This window comes from Nelumbo lutea, chromosome 7, assembly GCF_056320005.1.
Source record: "Nelumbo lutea isolate HS-2025 chromosome 7, American lotus-T2T, whole genome shotgun sequence".
Classification (NCBI taxonomy): Eukaryota; Viridiplantae; Streptophyta; class Magnoliopsida; order Proteales; family Nelumbonaceae; genus Nelumbo; species Nelumbo lutea.
The window spans coordinates 7,886,372-7,907,919 of record NC_142690.1 but is presented as its reverse complement, the minus strand read 5'-3'; the positions used below and the strand labels follow the sequence as shown (position 1 = coordinate 7,907,919).

At 39.5% G+C, this 21,548-nt stretch overlaps 1 protein-coding gene across 2 annotated transcripts in view; it reads right to left on the bottom strand.

Moving 5' to 3' along the window:
- Positions 1-21,548, bottom strand: part of LOC148844907 (ARM repeat superfamily protein) — a 107,143-nt gene that overhangs the window by 48,428 nt on the left and 37,167 nt on the right. For both annotated transcript variants that reach the window (XM_088954448.1, XM_088954449.1), the window contains exon 5: positions 6,980-7,190. In XM_088954448.1, coding sequence (XP_088810574.1) covers positions 6,980-7,190 — 211 coding nt within the window. The remainder of the gene's footprint in view (positions 1-6,979; positions 7,191-21,548) is intronic.

Genomic DNA, 21,548 nt, shown 5'->3' with positions numbered 1-21,548 from the left:
ATAGTGGTTACAGGAAATGATCTGGAGGAGATTGATGATCTCAAAAAATCATTGCAGCAAGAATTTAAGATCAAAGATCTTGGTGAGCTCAAATACTTCTTGGGGATTGAAGTTGCAAAATCCAAGCATGGGATCTTCATCTCATAGAGAAAGTATGTACTTGACCTACTGCGGGAGATTGGGAAACTAGGGACCAAACCAACAAACACTCCTATTGATCCAAATCACAGAATTAATGGTGTGGATGGTGAATTGGTAAAAGATGTGGGGAGATATTAAAGAATAGTGGGCCAACTACTATATTTGTTCATGGCACGACTAGACATTTCTTATTTTGTCAATGTTGTGAGTCGGTATATGCATGCACCTTGGTTCAGCACAGGAAAGCTATTGAGAGAATACTTGCATATCTGAAAAAGCACCCTGATAGAGGCATTCTTTTCTCAAATCATGACAATCTGAAGCTAGAATCCTATACAGATGCAGACTGGGCAAGATGCTTAGATGATAGGAGGGGGGTCTACATCAGGAGTGTGTACCTTTGTAGGTGGAAACTTGATCTCCTGGAAGAGTAAGAAGCAAGCGATTATGGAAAGGTCAAGTGCAGAGGTTGAGTATGTTAGACAGTTTGAGAATTCATCTGAGTGGGTGATCATAGTGACAGAATCAGCCACTTTGTCGGACAAAGGGTAATGATCGGGAATGCACTCTCTCTGATGGAAACCAAACTGCCGGCAGTTGATTTCAATCGTTGGAATTTTTGTTTTGCAAAATTAATATATTTATATATATATATGTTCGGTTTCGAATTGTTTGCAAATGGTTTTAATTCCCGGGATCCATGTGAGAGGAGAGTGCGGCACTGTTCCTTGCAGCCGAGGGAGAGGTCCTCTCTTGTCGGGTAGTGCTTAATCATTAAGGGCTGAGAGGTTAAGTGTAAGACCATTGAGGATAATACCTGATGGGCTAATCTTGCACCTGCCCACAGTCCCTGGGTTTTTATAAGATGGCTTGGCCCAGGGACCACTTAATGTAAGTGTTGGGCCCATAGGGTCCATATGATGGACTCAAGGGGTTCATTGAGTTTTTCAGTGAATTCGGCTCGGCCTTGTTTTAGAGGCTAGGCCGAACCCATGTGGCTGGTGTGTAGATCAATGCTTGGGTCCCACGCCATACAAAGAAGCCCAACTGGGCAGTAGATTGGAAAGTAATTAAACACTGAACACTTAATGGGCCAAAAGCCCATTTCAAGGTGGGCTGATATGATCACCCATCCTTGGGGCGAATTTGATATTAAAGTTAGTAAAGGATTGGGCCTTTAGCCTTATCCACTCTTAGAGACCAAATTCAAATTAGATTTGAATCTGGTAACCTCCTGATAAGATCAGGAGTAAGCTAACTCTATCTGCAGAAAAGGATTAAGATTATCCCCTATCCAAATACTGATTTGGATTGGGATAACTCCTAAAAAGGAGGTTTCTTAATCAAGAAGAAAGGAGGAGATTTCGAACCACTTTGAAGAGGTATAGGATACCTCCTGCGAATTCAGATCTGATCTGATTCATACTCTCCAGAAAAACAGAAAAAGCAGTTCAGCCTTTTGTTTTGGAAATCTCCTCCTGCCGCCGCCATCTGCCTTTGCAAGATTAGATCTTTGCAGAGAAGAAAGTCAAGAAATCTGTTTTTGACATCAGTCTTGCAAGAAAGACTGAAAAGGATTCAGTGTTTAGTACTTCCAGAGGATTCTTGTGAAGGATCCAGTGTGTAGGACGCACCCTGCTGGTTCTGTTCCATTCACAGCTGTGTCATCTTCAGCAGGAACGGATCTTGGAGCATTCTTTGGGCGTGAACACCAACTTTGGGAGATACTGCTTCTCCGGATCAGGTATATTCCTCCCATTTATCTTTTGGTACAGATCTGGTTTGATTATGGCTCAAGTAGGATCCTCGAATATTGTATTCTAAATTTAGGGAATATGATTCCCAGTTGAGAGAAGGTAGGAAATTTTTGAAATTCGCCCACCCATTCCGCAACCTTTATGGCGTCCATTAGATGGATCCTACCATTCTTTCAGAGTATAGATCCATAACTCATGGTGTCTCAGAACTTCTTTGGGTTAGATCTCTTTTGAGTGACATTTGGGTGAAAGCAGAGGAACCTATGATGTAGTATTGTGACAATCAGGTTGCAATCAATATTGCCCATAATCCAATTCAGCATGACAGGACAAAACACATTGAAGTTGATAGACACTTTATAAGAGAAAGGGTAACAACCGGATATGTCTCTTTAAAGTTGCAACTGGCCGATGTTCACTGAAGGGGTGGCAAAGAACAAGCTTGAACATGATCTACACAAGTTGGGAATGTGTGATATTTACTCCCAACTTGAGGGGGAGTGTTGAAGATTAATCAGTTTTATGGTGTTTTTCTAAGTAGATGTTTTATGTTATTTGTTAGATAGGAGGTGGGGACCACAATAATTATGTGAGTCCAAATTTTATTATGTTTTTGAGCCTTATATACGCTGTTTTATGTTTTTCCGCCCTATAAGGGCATAGTTGTCTTTGTACTACTTTATTATTTTTAGTATAAATAATAAGTGAAGGAGGCTGCCAGATTGCTGCTCTCTCAAGATCTCTTCTTCTCTTCTTCTCTTCTCCTTTTCTCTTCAAGAAACTACCTTTTCTATTCATATTTATGAATTCAGCAGATTTCTACTTTCGGGGACTCAAATCCAATTTTGGTAAGACTTGTGGATCGGTGACCAGCCTTAAGGGACTTGTTTCCTTCTCTGTATTTCCTTTCCTTGTATAAGAATGAGATGATCTCCAAGTTATCAATACCTCCTAAATTGCCTTTGGATCATAACTGAGATTTTGGGATTCAAAGGGGATTGAGGGATGAAGAGGACACTTGCTTGTCGATGACTTTAGTTCTTCTTGATAAAGCCTGGCTAGAGCCTTCTAAACCAAATAGAAGAGTTTGGTGTCCAAGTCCTAAAGGTTTATTTTCTTTTACCTCTTTTTTTCTTGTTCTTTGCCAGTTCCCTACCCCTATTTCTTTTCCTGTTAAGGAAGTTTGGTGTTAGCCAATTCCCTCCAAAGTCAAAATCTTTTTGTTGGGAAGTGGATTATGAGAAGATTAACACCCTGAACTACCCACAAAAGAAAAGGCCTTTCTTGTGTATTTCCCCGAACTGATGCACTCTTTGCAAATCTGATGGTGAATCTTGTTACCATTTACTAATTTCTTGTTCCTTTGCTCCATATATTTGGGATTGGTTTTTCTCTCAATTTGAGTGTAGGTGGAACATGCCAATGGAGATTAAGTTACCATTTGACACTGTTACCTTTGCTTGGCCAAAAAGAAGGGGAAGAATAATGTAGAGGTTGTACTAGAGCAGTAGTGATTTGGACCCTATGGGAAGAACAAAATGCAAGAATCTTTCAAGAGAAGGAGAAAGGCAAACAACAAATTTTGGATTGTGCAATGATCAAGGTAATACATTGGCTACTAACACTAGATTTATGTAGACAATTCTCCTCTGATGATATTTGGAGGAATTTGTTTTTGGTAGCATTTAGTTCAGTGCAGAAGATTAAAAACAAGGTCGGTGTGGACACCTCTGCTTGAAAGTTTTCTGAAATTAAACTTTGATGGGAGCAATCAAGACAACCCAGGTACTTCAGGACCTGGAGGTCATAAGAAATAAAGAAGGGATCATTCTAGCACTTAATTCAGGATTGGTGGGGATTGGAGACTCTTTAAAGGCTGAAATGTTTGCAATCTTATAAGGTGTTCAGACTGCAAAAGACTTGAACTTAGGAATGGCAACAGGGCGGGTTCAGGGCAGGGATCATATTCCCCATCCCCGTCTGCGGGGACCCAAATCCCCGAAATTTTTTTAGATAATAGTATTCGTTTTGAAAAATAAATTTACTTAAAATAAATAAAAATTTTAAATTATAAATAATGTTTTAAATATGTTTTGTTATATATATAAATAATATATATTTAATATAAATAGCATTTAAATATATAATCGGGGTTGGGGTCGGGGTAGGGCGGGGACCTCAATCCCCATCCCCAACCCCGACCCCGATCAGGGATTCCTATTAATCCCCCACCTGATGGTCAGGTCCCCGTCGGCGATGGGGAAAATTGCCATCCCTACTTGAACTTGGTGAACCTGGTAATTGAAGAGGACTCCACGGTGGTGGTAGGTTGGCTAAGAAATCCGAACTCAATGATTTGGTGGTATAGAAATGAAATGAAGAAGTTCCAGTGGTTAACACAGTAGATGAATATAAGTATACAGTGGGTGGGGAGGGAGGCTAATCCATTGGCCGATTCACTAGCTAACCAAAGGGTAATTAGGGATCAGATGTACTAGGCACAATTGTAATTACTGTACTAGTTATGTTCCAACAGTGAGGCCGTATCTTGTGCCTCCCTTTGGGATGCTTGTAAAGATGCCTACCATTATTGATTTCAATGAAATTAATGATCTTTTACTTATCAAAAAAAAAACTCAATATTATTGTTTGAATCCTATGATTTGAATCATAAATCTTATGATTTATACGATTCTTGTGATTCAAATCAATTCAATTAAGAATTAGTCTACTACTTTTTCATTTTATTTTGTTAATATTTAGTTTTGTCAAAGGTGACTTGTTATAAAGACCTTACTAGAAATTGACTTATTTACGTTATTTAAACCATATATTGTGTTTATTTTCCATCATATATACGATAAAGAGTCATTGTATGTAGGTTATTTGACTTTCAAGTAAAACTTGATTATATCACCTTAGACTTCTATTGTATAAGTGGTAAATTGTATTGTTTAGGTACAAACATGGTAGATATGGATTAAAAACAAGGGAGAATCACTTTTCTATATTTATTTTTTCTTTTAACATATCTATATTTTATTTTTTACAAGTTTTTAAAAATAGAAATAATCTTGCAATTTATGATACGATTCACAATTTTACTCAATTCGATTTTCTCTACGATTTACTATACAATTACGATTTTCAGAACATTGATTAGGAGTATCCAATTGTTAAGAGCACTTCAAAATCAATCAAACCAATTGTTTCAGATCATAGATAGATTTTTTTAGCTTACAAACCTTGCCTTCACTTTTTGGAATAATTACACCAAGAGGGAGATCCATTAACACTCCTCTTGCAAGTCACCATTTAGAAAAACATTCTTAGCATCCATATGATATAGTGGCCAAGAAGAGAAATGAGCAGCAAGAGATATCAAAACCTAGATAGTATTCATCTGGAAACTAGAGCAAAAGTCTCAAGATAATCAATACATGGTTTTGAATATATCCCTTAGCTACTAGTCAAGCGTTGTATTTCTCAATAAAACCATGAGCATCAATTTCAAGGCGCCAAGGAAAGGCTAGGCAACAGAGGGAAGCCTCGTCACCTAGTCACTTAGGCAAATGCCTAGGCATCACCTAGGTGATGAATCTTTTTAAGTAAACAACATATATCCTACGGTAGTTCCCTAGGTTCCATAACCATATTTCCTTTGTAATTATCCATAGTTTTCATAAGAAAAGTATAAACTTCATGTTAAAGAATAGACAACCATAATATTCATAAGAAAAAGAAGAAAGAAAAGAAATTTCAAAATATGGGGATTGAAAATATAGAAGTATTTTATAACACAGTGTACAAAACGGCTTGACAATTAGCCGAGGTGAGTCTCCAAGGGCACCTTGTTGCCTAGATGTCGCCTTGACAACATTAAAGATGAGCATTATACTTTACAACGTATACCCACTTACATCCAACTGATTGCTTTCCCCGTGGAAGCCCAACTAACTGCCAGGTTTGATTCTTTTCCAACTAAATACAGAATTCCTTCTATTAAAAGTATACAAAATGCTTGAGTCTCAAGATCCAATCCATGAAAAAACCGCTAGAATCACTACAAAATCTAGGAAGATCCTTATTTTTCCCTTAGAAATACAAAACTCCTTTTTGTAGCCAAGAATTGCTAAACAATGAATTGAAGAATTCCCAAACAGGTATAGAGCAAACAAGCTATCTATAGATTCCTCCCATCACTTTTATATGCATTTCTGGTTTGGAATGGCAATTCCTTTTATTCAGATGGTCCACTACAAGAACCTCATGTAGAAATAACAGACAACTACTGCATTAAAGCATCAAACCCTGCATCAATAGAGTCACATATTCCCCTAGCCAGGGCCACATAGAACGGACAGAGAACTTCTCATCATAATCCACCTTCAAGCCAACTCATCCCTACTATCAGGGAAGATAAAGAGTGAATCAATCTCTGTCATCAAATAAAGGAATTCACCAAACACCTTTTCTTAGTTGCAAATAAATCAATTCACTTTTACAACTAAAAACTTATTCCCTCTCACAAACAAGAATCCTAAAACATTCATTAAGATGTTGCATATATCTGGAACTAGAGGTGAAAAGGTGAGAGGCACTTGCATTTTAATGGCCAATATTGAAGTTTCTTCGAACATTTTGTCTTTGTTTTTTTTTCTCTTTCTTTTTTTGCTGGATTTTTCTTATGTTCAACTTTCACACTTTCTTTTCTCTTAAATAAAATTCTACCGTCAATAAAGAAAAAGCAGAAACCACAAAAGGCAAGGTCCCTTTGGAGAAGATCTCAAGACCGGTCTAGAATCCTTGCTCTGATATTTGCTTATAGCTTACTGTTCATGTTCCAAGTATCATCTTCCTCTTGTAGCCTACTCAGTATGAGGCATTGAGGTATCCTTTACAATGATGTGTTCCTTATTGATAAAAAAGAATAATGAAACAACTCTTAAGGAGAATCTCCAAAAGCATGGAAAAAAGGCCCAAGCTCCAGATTTTTGTTTACATCATAGGATTGGCTAAGAACTTATCATCGGAAATAAAAAGAGACTAAGAGGTGGTTGATAGAAAATTAGAGCAAATACCTTTACATAGAGCTCCCTCAAGAGATTCTGCAAGGGGCACAATATGCTTCATAAAAAATCCTACAGATTTACCAACAACATATCTCTTCAAAATTGGAACCAACCAAATGTTTAAACAAGTTAACTTTTCAGGATGAATTGTTAAGGGTATCAGTGTCAGTAAATTCTCTGGCCCCATTGCAATAACGGCAGACCCGATGCATTCTTGAAGCTGCAGGCAATAATAAAATGAAATTATCAATAATTCAAAGCAAACAAATTAATTTAGCATTACACATTTAGATAAATAGGTAAAGCATAGTCACCCCCAGAAATATCAATCAAATTAGAACCCAGAAAAATGAAAGCAAAGAGCTCTCTTAATGCAGGTTCACCCTACCCTCATAAGTATAACCAACAGAAGCTCCTAACAACTCATCATCATCATGAATTTTACAAAAGATCCCTCACAGGATTATGCAAGGAGAAAATATGCTTCACATAAAATCTTAAAGATATGCCAACAACATAACTCCTCAACACTGGTACCAAGCAAATATTTAAACAAGTGAACTTTTCAGAATAAAATATTATGGGTATCAATGTCAGTAACTTCTCTGGTCCCACTGCAATGACAGAAGACCCAATGCATTCTAGCCTTCCCACCCATCCATGTCAACATTCACATTTCTGTCACACCCAAGTGATATTCTCCTATCACGTAAGACACTGGATGAACCTTTCCATTATGCCCATCCTGCTTTGATCCTGTTGATGACATCATCCTCAATCTTTCCCCTGTTGGGGTTAATTGAACCAATAAATTGTCATTGATGATAATCAAACGACTTTTTACAGTATATGCAAAAAACAACTAGACTTCTACAGGAAGTCCAGTAGGAGATTCTGAAACATTAATGAATGCATTTCCACTTTTTTTCTTTTGAAAAAAAAAAAGGCAACTTCATTTTTTCGACAAGTCAACAGTAAATGGACATGGAGGATCATATCCTAGCGAAGAAGCTACAGCTGTTGATAGAGTAAATCCTAGACTGGAAGAAAAACAGTTTTAAGCAGTAGAATTAAAGAAAGGAGAGTTGTTAAGCACCATTGAAGAGCTGGATAGGAAAGAAGAGCTTGTGAACCTATCTGAAGAAGAGAAGGCAGCTAGGACTGAGGCCAAAATGTGTTTTGATAAAGTAGCTTACCAGGAAGAGATCAAGTGGAGACAACAGGCTAAAATCTCTTGGCTGAAGGTGGGGGACAGGAATACAAAGTACTTCCATGCAGTTGCAAATTGTCGAAGAAGGGAGAATACTTTGGAGAAGCTACAGGTGAGGGACAGGCTTATCGAGGATCAATCCTCTATTAAGGAGGTGGTGAAAATCTATAAAAATTTATATAAGTTAGTGTGGCCGGTCCGTCCGGGTTTGAATGGGAGCTTGTTTGAAGCCATCTCCAACATTCAAAGAGATGACCTAGAGAAAGCTTTCTCAAAAGAGGAAGTTTGGGGAGTTATCACAAGCCTAGAGGGAGAGAAGACCCCTGGTCATGATGGGTTCACAATGCTGTTCTTCAAGAAATGATGGAGTTTCCTGAAGCCAGAGGTGATGAAGGCTTTGTCAGAATTCCACGATAGAGCATCCTTAGAGTGTAGCTTAAATTCTACGTTTATAACTTTGATTCCAAAGGTTCAGTACCCTATTTGCCTCTCTGATTACAGACCCATAAGTTTGGTAGGGGTTTCTACAAAATTCTGGCAAAAACCCTTGCCAATAGAATGAGGAAGGTACTCCCTGAGATCATTTCAGGGGTGCAGGGGGCATTCATGCCCAGTCGACTATTATTAGAAGGTGTTCTTGTTGCTAATGAGCTGGTAGACTCGAAGTTAAGGAGTGGCAGCAATGGGGTGGTATGCAAAATTGTTTTAGAAAAGGCATACGATCATGTAAAATGGAGGTTTCTCAACTTGGTGCTGCAGAAAATGAACTTTGGCCAGAAATGGAGGAATTGGGTCAGAGTGTGCATATCTACTGCTAAGTTTTTCTATACTTGTGAATGGATCATCTTCTGGCACTTTTAGAAGTTCGAGCGGTCTTTGACAGGGAGACCCTCTTTCTCCCTTGCTGTTTATTTGTGTGGTGGAGGCTCTAGCTAGATTAACTAAAAGAGCTGCGGCTGAAGGCTGTTTGGAAGGTTTTAGAGTGGCAGAGGAAGGAACCGAGGTCCCTTTACTGCAGTATGCAGATGATACTTTATTCTTTGTTCAGGCAGAAAAGGAGCAGTTAAGTAATCTTCAGATGATTCTGGTGTGGTTCGAGGTGATTTCAGGATTACGGGTGAATTTCCAGAAAAGTGAAATTATCCCAGTTGGGGAGGTCAACAACATCCAGGAACATGCTATGGAGCTTGGTTGTAAAGTGGGAAAACTCCCTTTCAGGTTCCTGGGCCTTCCAGTTGGAGCAAAATGTCACACCAAGTCCATGTGGGACCCGCTGATTGAAAGACTAGAGAAGAAGCTGGGGGGTTGGAAGTCCAGGTATTTGTCCAAGGGAGCTAAGATTACTCTGTTGAAAAGTGTCCTAGCTAATCTACCTATTCACTTTTTATCTTTGTATCCAATCCCAACACAGGTGGCTGAAAGGATGGAAAAGTTAGAAAGGAATTTCCTCGGGTGTGGGAAGGATGGTGAACAGAAGATTCACCAGGTTAAGTGGGAAACCATCTGCAAACCTGTCTCAGAAGGGGGTTTAGGAGTGAGAAACTTTAGGCAGGTGAATACTGCTCTCCTAGGTAGATGGTTCTGGCTCTTTAAGTCTAATCCCTGGGCTCTCTAGAGGCGGCCAATTGTGGAAAGGTTTGGAACTAGAAACTATGGATGGGACCACCTACACCCACTTCTGCTGGTTGCTCAGTTTGGAAAGGAATTGAGAAGGGTCCAAGGGATTAGGCTAAAATTAGGGGATGGCAACAGGACTAGTTTCTGGCGAGACACCTGGTGCAATGGTTCTTCTCTAATGGAGACTATCCCTTCTCTATTCCTTATAGCAAAAGACAGGGATGTGATGGTGGCAGATCAGTTTGAGTGGCATGGAAATTCAGGATACTGATGTCCAAAGTTTAGGAGGCATCTCAATGATTGGGAAGTCTCTGATCTGTTAGAGTTGCTCCAATTAATTCAGGACAATCAACTCAATCCAAATCAGCAAGATTCCAGAATTTAGAAGTGGACTAGGGATGGAATTTTCTCAGTGTAGTCTTTTTATTTAAAACTGAGTGCTGGTTCGTCTCAGGCTTTTCCATGGAAAGAGAATTGGCCCCCTCACATTCCTACTAAAGTCTCCTTCTTGGTCTGGACAGCAGTTCATGGTAAATGTCTTTCCAAGGAGCAGCTAATCAGGAGGGGTCTGGTGCTGCCCTCCATAAGATGTGTGATGTGTAGTGGAGAAGATGAATCTTGGATCATTTATTTCTTCATTGTGAGGTTGCCCATCTGCTGTTCAATCATTTCTGCTCCCTGTTAAATGTTAGGTGGTGCTGCACCATATCTATAGCTGACCTGCTTTTCTCTTGGAAGTTGACGGGCTTAAGCAGCAGGGGCAAGGTGCTGTGGTGTATGATCCCTCATGTAGTGTGCTAGGTCCTGTGGAAAGAAATAAAATAGTAGGATTTTTGAAGGTCAAAGGTGCTCCTTAGATGAGTTGGTGGTTCGGGCAATGGCTACTATACATTCCTGGCTGTCAGCCAAGGACTCTTTTAAGCATATCCCACACCATCAGTATTTTGATCTGGGTTTTTTGTTTACTTGATTTAGTTGGGGATCTCTTGTATGTATTCCAGCGAGACCAGTTTTTGTTGGCTTTTTGTATAGTTTCTGGCTGTACATGGAGTTTTTGTGGACCGAATGGTGTTATGTTTTACAGTTATACTCATTAATACAATTACCTTACTTTTTCTCAAAAAAAAAAGGATCAAAAGAGATGGGAGGGGGGATATACATGAAGGATGTACAATAAAACCAAAAAAAAACAGTCCATCTACAACATTAATGAGTTTTCACTACACAAAAAAATATATATATATGTATCCACCCCCGATTTAGAGAGTGAGTCAGCCCAAGAATTCAATTCCCTTGGAATCTATCAAAAAGAGCAAAAAACATCTACAGGTATCTCCTAAACCACATTTAGCAGATTAGCAAGTCTCCAAGGGTCCCCATCATTTGTAGGCCCAGCCAATCATGTTCCCAGAATCACCATCCACGAGGTAAGGCCAAGCATTGATGGATTTTGCCAGTCTCAAACCAAGAATAAGGGCTCTAGTTTCTGCTTCTGAGGCATCAGAAAAGCCTATAGGCCCCACTAAAAAACCATATATGATTGCCTCTAGCATCCGTAATATGCCCCCCGATCCTAGCATGCCTTCTGTGGCCCATCAATACCTCTGCAATTTCTATCAAACTTCAGATAAACACTAGTAGGTCATGAATCAGCATTATTCTGTACAGTTGTCAACACTATATGTAAGCATGGTTGTGAGCTACTTTTGCTTTTTTTATAATAAAATAAAATTTATTAAAAGAAAAAAGTGAAGATTACAAGAAAAGTGAAACCAACAAGAAAGAAACAAGAATCAAAATACTCCGACCACTGAAACAACCAACAGCCCACCACCCCTAAGTTGAACAAGCAGAATTCCAAACTTACAATCTCACAACAAACTAAACCCCATATGAGAGACCAAAGAACAACGAGACCCAACCCAACACAAGCCAACAGTCCAATCCCGATATGAACCGAAAATGATCAGATGCTCCCTACTTTTGCTAATATTGCCCACCAATTCTTTTTAAAATTTTGGTCAAGGTTTGTTTTGATGCAGCTCCCCAATAAGCAATTGTTAGAAAATACATAGATTGTACTGCCAGAAGATAGACTTGCTTCTTGACCATATCCATAAACACAAACAGTTTGAGGATTGAGTAGTGTAGGCAAGGCATGGATTCATGTGGTAAAGATGGAAATGCAAAGAGAAAGGCTTTCTATGCAAATGCTTAGTAGGGAGAAATGTTTAGGGCACAGTAGTAGGAAAGTTAAAAGAAAACCCAATGGGTGGAGATAAGACTCCTTATCTCTAAACTGCTTTGCTGGGAAGTGATTTTGAATATTTGGGGAGAGTCAAGGAGGGCTTTGGAAAAGGGTGGTGCAGACTAAGTATGGTTTAGGGTTTAGGGTTTTAGGGTTTAGATCCAAGGCAACTGGACCAAATTGATTTACAATGGCATTTTACCAAGATTGTTGGGAAGTACTGAATGATGCTTTGTTTGAGGTTTTTAAGGAATTTGCAAACAATCACATAGTGAGCAGGGGTGTCAACGCCACTTTCGTGGCCTTAGTCCCTAAGAAACCTGATGCTAGTCATTCGAAGGATTTTAGACCAATTAGCTTAGTGACGAGCATCCACAAAATTGTAGCCAAGGTTCTATCTCTGAGGCTTAAAGAAGCTATCCCCTCCTTAGTCAGCCAAGCCCAAGGGGCCTTTGTACAAGGAAGACAAATAATTGACCAAATATTGATTGCTAATGGAAATGTGGAGGATTTGCGGAGATCGGATGGAAAAGGCTTTGTGTGTAAGTTGGATATTGAAAAGGCTTATTGCATGGTGGACTGGAAGTTCCATCTTGAAATCTCAAGAAATTGTGGCTTTGGTGAAAGGTGGTGTAATTGGATCTTAGGTTGTGTTAGTTCCTGTCACCATTCAATTCTAGTGAATGGAGTGGTGAAGGATTTCTTCTTAGCTAGTAGGGGTGTTAGGCAAGGGGCCTCTCTCACCTTTTCTTTTCACCTTAGTTGCTGATGTGCTTAGTCATTTAATCTCTAAGGCTGATAGAGAAGGTGTAGTTAGAGGGTAGAGAGCTAGTAGAAATGAGACCCCAGTTACCCATCTCCAATTTGCAAATGATATCTTAATCCTTTGTGAGGGGGCTGATATTGAGAGGGTGAAAAGTTTAAAGATGCTGATTAGAAATTTTGAAAGTTTTTCTAACTTGAAAATCAATTTTGAAAAGAGTTGCATTGCAGGGATTAATTTGGAACTAGGAGAAGTGGAGGCTATTGCAGAGTGCTTAGAGTGTTCTATCTCTATTTGACCTTTGACCTATTTGGTGCTTCCTCTAGGAGAAAATCCTCAGGAGAGTAGGTTTTGGTGCCCAGTTGTAGAGAAGTTTTAGAAGAGATTGGATTCATAGAAAAAGAATTACATTTCTCTAGGAAGAATCGCCTTAATAAGAGCTACACTTGCGAACCTTTTTTTATGAATAAAGATAATTTATTAATTCAGCAAAAGGCAATACAGGAAACCCAAGAAGAGGCACGAGCTGTTACCTCTTCAAAAAACTATTACATCAAATTAAAACAAAAATAGCCAGAAGTAGAATTACAGAGCAGCCCAAAATAAACCTTCCCACCCAAAAAGAGGTAACAGTCATGTTTCTTGTGAGCCAGTTGACTTTCCTCAATAAATCTCTATGTTACCACATAGCTGAAGCTGGGTCTGTCAGCCACCCCACAACAATTTGAGAGTCTCCTTCCACTACTAGGTATTGAACTCCTAATTGTTCTGCAATCTGTATATCTTGTACCACCGCTAAAATTTCAGCTCTATTAGAGTCTCCTATTCCCATGGAGCCTAAAAACAAGGCTAGCATGTTGCTCTCCGTATCTCTTAACACCCCTCCAATCAACAAAGGGCCTGGGTTTCCTTGGTTGTTGCCATCAAAGTTCAGCTTTATCCATCCTTCGGGTGGCGGGATCCACACTGCAAATTCCCTGTCCTTCCTTGTATGGCAATTAGCCACCGCTATCCAATTTCTCCAACTATCATCAAAGAAATAGGTATGAAAGAAGTCCATAGTTCTCAACCAATGAATGGTCCTAGTCAATATACAATCCTCAACAACCTGAATAATTATTTCCTTTTCCTTGAATATCCTTGCATTCCTTTCTTCCCAGATTGTCCACAATGCAGCTGCTCTCATACATCTCCACATCAATTTTCCTTTTTTGTAGGCCACACAAAAAATGAAGGATTGAATAGCTGACTTAAGTCTGTGGACAGATTCCACCTGCACCCAAACAAAGAAAAAATCCAAATCCAAATAGCTCTAGAAAAAGAAGATACAAGTAGGTGGGAACAATCCTCACCACTAGCCCTGCAAAGTACACACCAATTAAGGGGACAAACACATGAAAAGGCCGTTTCTTCTACAAGCAATCCAAGGTATTAATCTTACCATAAAACACCTCCCAGCAAAAAATAACAAATTTAGGTGGAATAGGTTTAGACCAAATCTCCTTGGTTGGAAAACCCCACTGCCTCAGGGAAGAGCAAAGGGACTTACAGAAGAGAAGAAAAACAGCCTTTTGAGAAGACAGGACTGTTTAGAAAGTTGCAAAAATCAAAAGAAAGTAGCAGAAATCAGAGTTCAAGAGGAGAGAAGAAGAAAAAGAAGGTGGCAGCAAATAACATAAAAGATAATTTACAGAGAAGCCCCTAGTTGGGCAAAAAATTAAAAAGATATAACATAAGAAAGAATAAATCCCAGATTAAGGCACATTACAGCAAAGAACATAAAAGATAAAAAAGGATAAACAGCCTATTGGCCATTCGGCCAATCTTCTCTACACTCCCCCTCAAGCTGAGAATAGATGCCAATCATGCCAAGCTTGCTAGTATCATGCTGGAGTTTAGCCTTGGGAATGCCCATGGTGAGGAAATCAGCTAACTATCCTCCAGAGGTGATGAAAGGTAGACACATTTCTCCAGAAGCCACTCTTTCTCGAATGAAGTGTCTGTGAACTTCAATATGCTTAGTTCTGTCATGTTGCACTGTGTTGTGAGCAATGTTAATGGCGGCTTGATTATCACAGTATAACATCATTGACTTATCATGCTCAATACCCAGTTCCTCCATTAAGGATCTAAGCCACAATACTTCAGAAACTCCATGAGCCATGACTCTGTATTCTGCCCTGACAGAAGATCGAGCAACAACTGATTGTTTCTTGCTTCTCCAAGAGACAATATTACCTACCACCAAACTACAGTACCCAGAGGTAGATCTTCTGTCATCAATGCTTCCGGCCCAGTCAAGATCTGTGTAGGCTTCAAGTTTCATATGGCCATGCTTAGCAAATAGAATTCCCTTTCCAGGGGAGCCCTTCAAATAACACAGAATTCGCTCTGCTACTGCCATGTGAGTATCCCTTAAAGCATGCATGAACCGACTGATGCAACTGACAACAAATGTAGTGTCTAGCGAGTCATGCATAGATAAAGAAGTTTTTTAAGTAGCCTCTAGAAGACTCCCTTAACTTCTAACAATATTCCATCTGAACTAGAGAGTTTTTGGCTCATACCGATAGGAGTAGCAACTGGTCTAACACCCATCTTCCTTGTTTCAGAGAGCAAATCAAGAACATACTTTCTCTGAGAGATAAGGATCCCATCCCTGAGACATCATTACCAGTCACAACAATATCATCAACATACACAATCAGGTAAACGGCCAAGGATCCTCTCCTCTTCACAAAAAGGGTATGATTAGACTGTGTTTGTACATAGCGAAAGCTAACAAGGGCAGCTCTAAACCTTTCAAACCATGCTTTAGGGAACTATTTGAGTCCATAAAGAGATTTCTTCATCCTGCAGACCTTTCCTTTCATATCTGTTTCATACATCCCTAGAGGAAGAGACATATAGACCTCTTCATGTAACTCTCAATTCAGAAATGCATTCTTTACATCCAATTGATAAAGTGGCCAGTCTAAGTGTGCAGCCAAAGATAGCAAAACTCTCACAGAAGTCATCTTGACAATAGGGGCAAAGGCTGTGTATAGCCTTTTGCAACCAGCCTAGCCTTGTACCTTTCAATGGTGCCATCAGCATGATATTTGATAGTAAAAACCCACTTACAGCCTATTGGAACCTTCCCTTCAGGCAAATCAACCACTTCCCAAGTGTCATTCTTGTGCAGAGCATCAATTTCTATTCTCATAGCATCCCTCCATTCTGGAATAGTAAGAGCTACTGAAACAAGCCTAGAAATTGGGTTAGAAGCAACAGAAGAAAGGTAGACAAAATATGAAGGAGAGAGCAAACTATAAGAAAGGTGTTTGGAAATGCAATGTGCAGTACACTTCCTTTTTCCTTTCCTAATAGCAATGGGGATATCAAGGTCTGGAAAGGATGGCTCCAAAGGGGTTGTAACAGTACCTGTTGTCTCATCTGTAACTGGAAGTGCACGAGACTCATGTGTTGGAGGGGAAACAATCTGCTCATTTCGGGTTCTCAGTCATTAGTACAACCTAGAATTAAAAAAAGGGCGAGGAGGTAAAGGAGGAGGAATAGGAACACTGAAATGAGAGTGAAGTGACTGATCCTCCCTTGACTCATTTGAAAGAGGAAGAAACTCAGCAAAAGACTGAACTGGAAAAGGAAGAGGAAGAGCAAACATCTGTGACAAACCCTCCCCCTTTGGACAATGTCTCTCTAGAGAAGAACCATAAAAGGAAGAAAGCCCATCAAAGGTGACATCCATTGAGACATATTGAGTGTCAGTCTTCAGATCAAAACAACAATAATCCTTCTGTGTGGGGGAATAAACAAGGAAGATACACTTATGGGCTTTTGGTTCAAATTTATGTCTCTACACTTGGGATATGTACACAACAAGTGCAGCCAAAGACACGAAGAGGAATAGGAAAAAGATCCTTGTCCGGATGAAAACTAAAGGGAGACTTAAACCCTAAAACCCTATATGGCATATGGTTTATAAGGTAGATAGCAATGAGAACAGCATCACCCCAAAATTTTGTAGGGACATGTGAGGCAAATAGAATACTTCTTGCAACTTCAACAATATGTCTATTTTTTCTTTCAACAACTCGATTCTGTTCTGGTGTCCTAACACATGAGCTTTGATGAATAACCTCTAAATCAGTGAGATAACAGGTAAGGTTTTTCTCAAAATATTCTTTTGCATTGTCGAATCTGAAAATTTTAATTCTGGTATCAAACTGGGTTAGGACAAATTCATGGAATTGCCTCACAAGTCTGGAACTTCATCACGGGACTTCATCAAAAATATCCAAGTGAATCGAGAAAAGTCATCAATGAACAAGATAAAATATTTGTAGCCACCCATAGAAGGTAAGTGGTAAGGACCCCACACATCAGAGTGCACACTATTAAAAGGAGAAAAATATCTTTTATTGCTTAGATGATAATTGTTTCTACAATGTTTTGACAATTCACAAGACTCACAACAAAGACTGGACAAACTAATTCCCTTAAACAATTCTGGGAATAAATGACTTAATGCAGAAAAAGAAAGATGATCCAAACGAAAATGACATAACATGACTCGACTGATGGACTCTGTAGATGTAGACCCAAAAGCAGTTTTTCTAGGTTGTTCATGGCACTGTCCAGGAGTATCCAGCAGATATATTCCATTCGCTTCACGGCCACTCCCAATCACCTTCTGAGACTCCAGATCCTGAAAAACACAGTAGGAAGGGAAGAAGGTTACACAACAGTTTAATGACCTAGTTAGGCTATTTACAGACAACAAGTTTGTATTTAGTCCGGGTACATGAAGAGCAGAAGAAAGAACCAAGGAGTCTGTAGCCTTGATGGTTCCCTTGTCGGAGATAGGGGCAAGAGAGCCATCGGCTATGGTGATTTTGTCACATCCAGGAAGTAAATCATATGAAACAAACAAAGTAAAAAGGTTGGTCATATGATCAGAAGCACCAGAAACAATAATCCAAGGGATCCTACGATTACCTGAAATGGTTGTATGATTAGCAGAAGCCCATATACCTAAATGAGCAAATGTAGAAGAGGTTGAATTTCCTGGAGGGTTGGAAGAAGATGTCACACCCTCTAGGTGACTGATCATCCTCCCAAACTTCTCATATTTTGCCTTCATAGCTGCTAACTGCTCACTAGCCGTCATCTCTTCAGTTTGGTATCTGTCACTATCTGGACCAACAGCAACATTAGCACTCCCTGCCTTTATATTATCAGGCTTCTTCTTAAACCGAAGTGGTAGGAACTCAGGATGCAATTTCCAGCACTTGTCTTTAGTGTGTTTTGGCTTTTTACAGTACTTTCAGATAATCTCTTTCTTCCCTGAGCTACTTGGAGTCCCTACAACCCCCTTGGGTTTCACTCCCATATTAGCAAAGTGATCATTTAGACCAGCCCCTTGGACTTGGACAAGTCTTCTGCTTTCTTCACTACTTACCAAGGCATATGCTTGAGACAGTGAGACACTATCCTTGGATAAAATATTTTGCTTTGTAATGTCGTACTCTGGATTTAGCACTGTCAAGAACTCAAAACACCATGTTTCTCTCAACCAGTTTTCTATAGGTCTCAGCATCTTTAGTGGTGTCCCAGGCTACAACTTCCATCAAATCTATTTCTTGTCATAAAGATTTCAGTGTTGAGGAGTATACAGCTAATGGTTTCTCCCCCTGTCTCAAATTCTTCACATCACTTCTCAACTTGTAAACCCTAGCCACATTTAATTTTTGGGAATATGTTTCAGCAACACTATCCCAAATTTCCTTTGCTGAATTCATCCACAAATAGTGCTGGCTAATCTGTGGTTGCATTGAGTTCACAAGCCATCCAATAACAGTATAATTTTCTTGCATCCACTTTTCGTATGATGGATCATCTTCCAGAAGAGCCTTTTTGCTCCACTTGTCCGGATTCAGCAACATGCTTGTTTTCAAGGTCTGAGGAGTTCAGCTTCTTAAATACTTCAAAAATGACTTCAAACAACTTCAAATAACAACAAATGAAGACAGAACAAAATTGTGTTGTGAGCCAACCTCTATGCAACCGTACCAATAACCTGCATCAAACCCAGAAGTTGGGAGAAACAAAGAAAACCCAACTGCTCCTTGTAGACTTCACAGAACACCAATCCACTTGATTTGATCTTCAAGAAGAATGAAAAGGCCTTCAGTCACTGAGCTCCCAGGTCAAACTCCCTATGGGGCCCGCAATCAGATTTCTCTAGAAAATTAGGGTTTTGGGCAACACACTTTAATCCGTCAAGAGGACAGCAAAACCAGTCCCCTTCTCTCCAGAAACCACTAACAACTGGGTTGAAATAGGTTTCTTTAACTATTCATATGAATCAGTTCTCCATACACACTGTGTATAGAAAAAAAATGCGAAAAAAAGGGAAAAACGAGTTTGCTCTGATACCAAGAAGAAAGACAGCATTTTGAGAAGAAATGATTGTTTAGAAAGTTGCAAAAATCAAAAGAAAGTAGAAGAAATCAGAGTGCAAGAGGAGAGAAGAAGAAGAAGAAGGTGGCGGCAACTTGGGTTCAAAGAGAGATTTTTCGAACATAATCTCTTTTCTTACTCCCTTAATTATATTTCATTAAGTTAAACTTTAGTAATTTACAGAGAAACCCCTAGTTGGGTAGAAAATTTAAAAGACATAACATAAGAAAGAATAAAGCCCAGATTAAGGCACATTACAGCAAAGAACATTAAAGATAAAAAAGGATAAACAGCCTATGGGCCATTCGGCCCATCTTCTCTACAAGAAGGAAGCACAAGAAAATTGACCTTTTGGATAAAGGGACCATAATCTCACATCCACACTAAGGGGGTCCAAAAAGACACTGCCAAGAAGAGACAACAAATCTGAAACACTGTTAAGTTCATCATCCCTCAAACCTCTCTGAAAGCCAAAATCCCAACTTAAGGACGAGGGTGAAATAGGGATGGGAGGAAATGAAAGATAGCTTTTTCCTTGAAGAGGGAAATAGAATAAAGAGACGGGAATTGGTCCTTAAGAGCAACAATACCCACCCAAGTGTCTTCCCAAAATAAAACAGAATTACCCGAATTGGCATCATACCTGACAAAGTTGAGGAATAGAGGGAGGATACTCTGGATTGCTTTCCAAGGAGATGCTGACGTTGCTCGACGTGATACACCCGCATCCCATCCATTTTCCAAACTACCATGTATACTAGCTATCACTTCATATCACAACCTCTCCCTTTCTCTAGGCCACCTCCACAATCATTTTCCAAATAGGGCTTTATTCTTGATAGTTAACCTTCCTAACCCCAGTCCACCTACCTCTTTGCTCCTACAAACTATTTCCCAATTGAATAGATGACCTTTCGTTTCCTCCTATGGCTCCCAAAGAAAAGTTCTCATTAATCTCTCCAGCTTCTTAGCCTCCCTATTTAGAATCCTAAAGATGGACAAAAAATAGACAGGTAGGTTTGCTAGGGTGGCTCTCAATAAAGTTACTCTACCCCCTATAGAGAAATATTTCCTTTTCCAAGAAGCTAGTCTTTTCTCAAACTTTTCCAAAATTGGGGTCCAAAAACTACTCTCTTTCGGATTAGCCCCTAGAGGGAGACCTAGGTACTGCAAGGGCCAAGAAGAAATGGAACAACCTAGACAATCTGCCACAGACTGAAGAATCCCCTCATTCATATTGATACCTACCACATAGCTCTTATCCAGGTTTATCTTCAAATTGGAGACCTTCTCAAAGTGTTGCACCAGAGCTCTAAGGTTCCTCACTTTTTGCCTGTCACCCCCTTCACAAAATATTATGATATCGTCGGCAAACTGTAAATGGGTTATCCAGACACTGTTCCTTCCTATCCTCCACCCACTCACTTCCTCTTCCCTATTTGCCTTAGAGATTAATCTGTTGAAAACATTTGCAACTAAGGTGAAAAGAAACGAGGGAAGTGGGTCACCTTGTCTAAGGTCTCTACAAGCTGGGAAAAAGTCTTTGACCACCCCATTAATCAATACTAAGTAATGGCAAGAACTAATACAGCCCTTTACCCAGTTGCACCATCTCCAAACCCACAACACCCAAGGACCTCTAGTAAAAAACTCTAATCCACCAAATCATAAGCCTTCTCTAAGTCTAGCTTACATTCAAAACCTTGATTCCCCGACTTTCTCATGTCCTCCACACACTCATTTAATACTAAATTTTGATATGTTATTTGCCTTCCCTGCACAAAAGCCCCTTGTGCTTGACCAATGATGGATTCTAGTTCCACTCGAATTCTCATAGACAACACTTTAGCCAAGATTTTATAAATGCTTGTCACCAAACTAATTGGCCTATAATCCTTCGGGTCCTTTGCATCTATCTTCTTCGAAACTAGGGCTAAGAAAGTTGCATTTACTCCAGGTACTTTAGATCTATCCCAACAATCTTGATAAAAAGCCATTGTGAAGCCATCTGGACCAAGTGCTTTAGATCTATCCATTGAAAACACCGCCTGTCTGATCTCTTCACTAAAATCCCTTTCTAGCCAGTTTACCTGTTCTTCATATATCCTATTTCAATCCAAATCTTCCAATGTTGGCCTATTATTCAATGGTTTCTTATAGTTGATTTGAAATGATCCACAAACAATCTTGCTATCTCCTCTTGATTTGTTACTTCCTCACCGTTCACCTCTAACTTAGCCACAAAATTTTTTCTTCTCCTCTCATTCGCCAACGCATG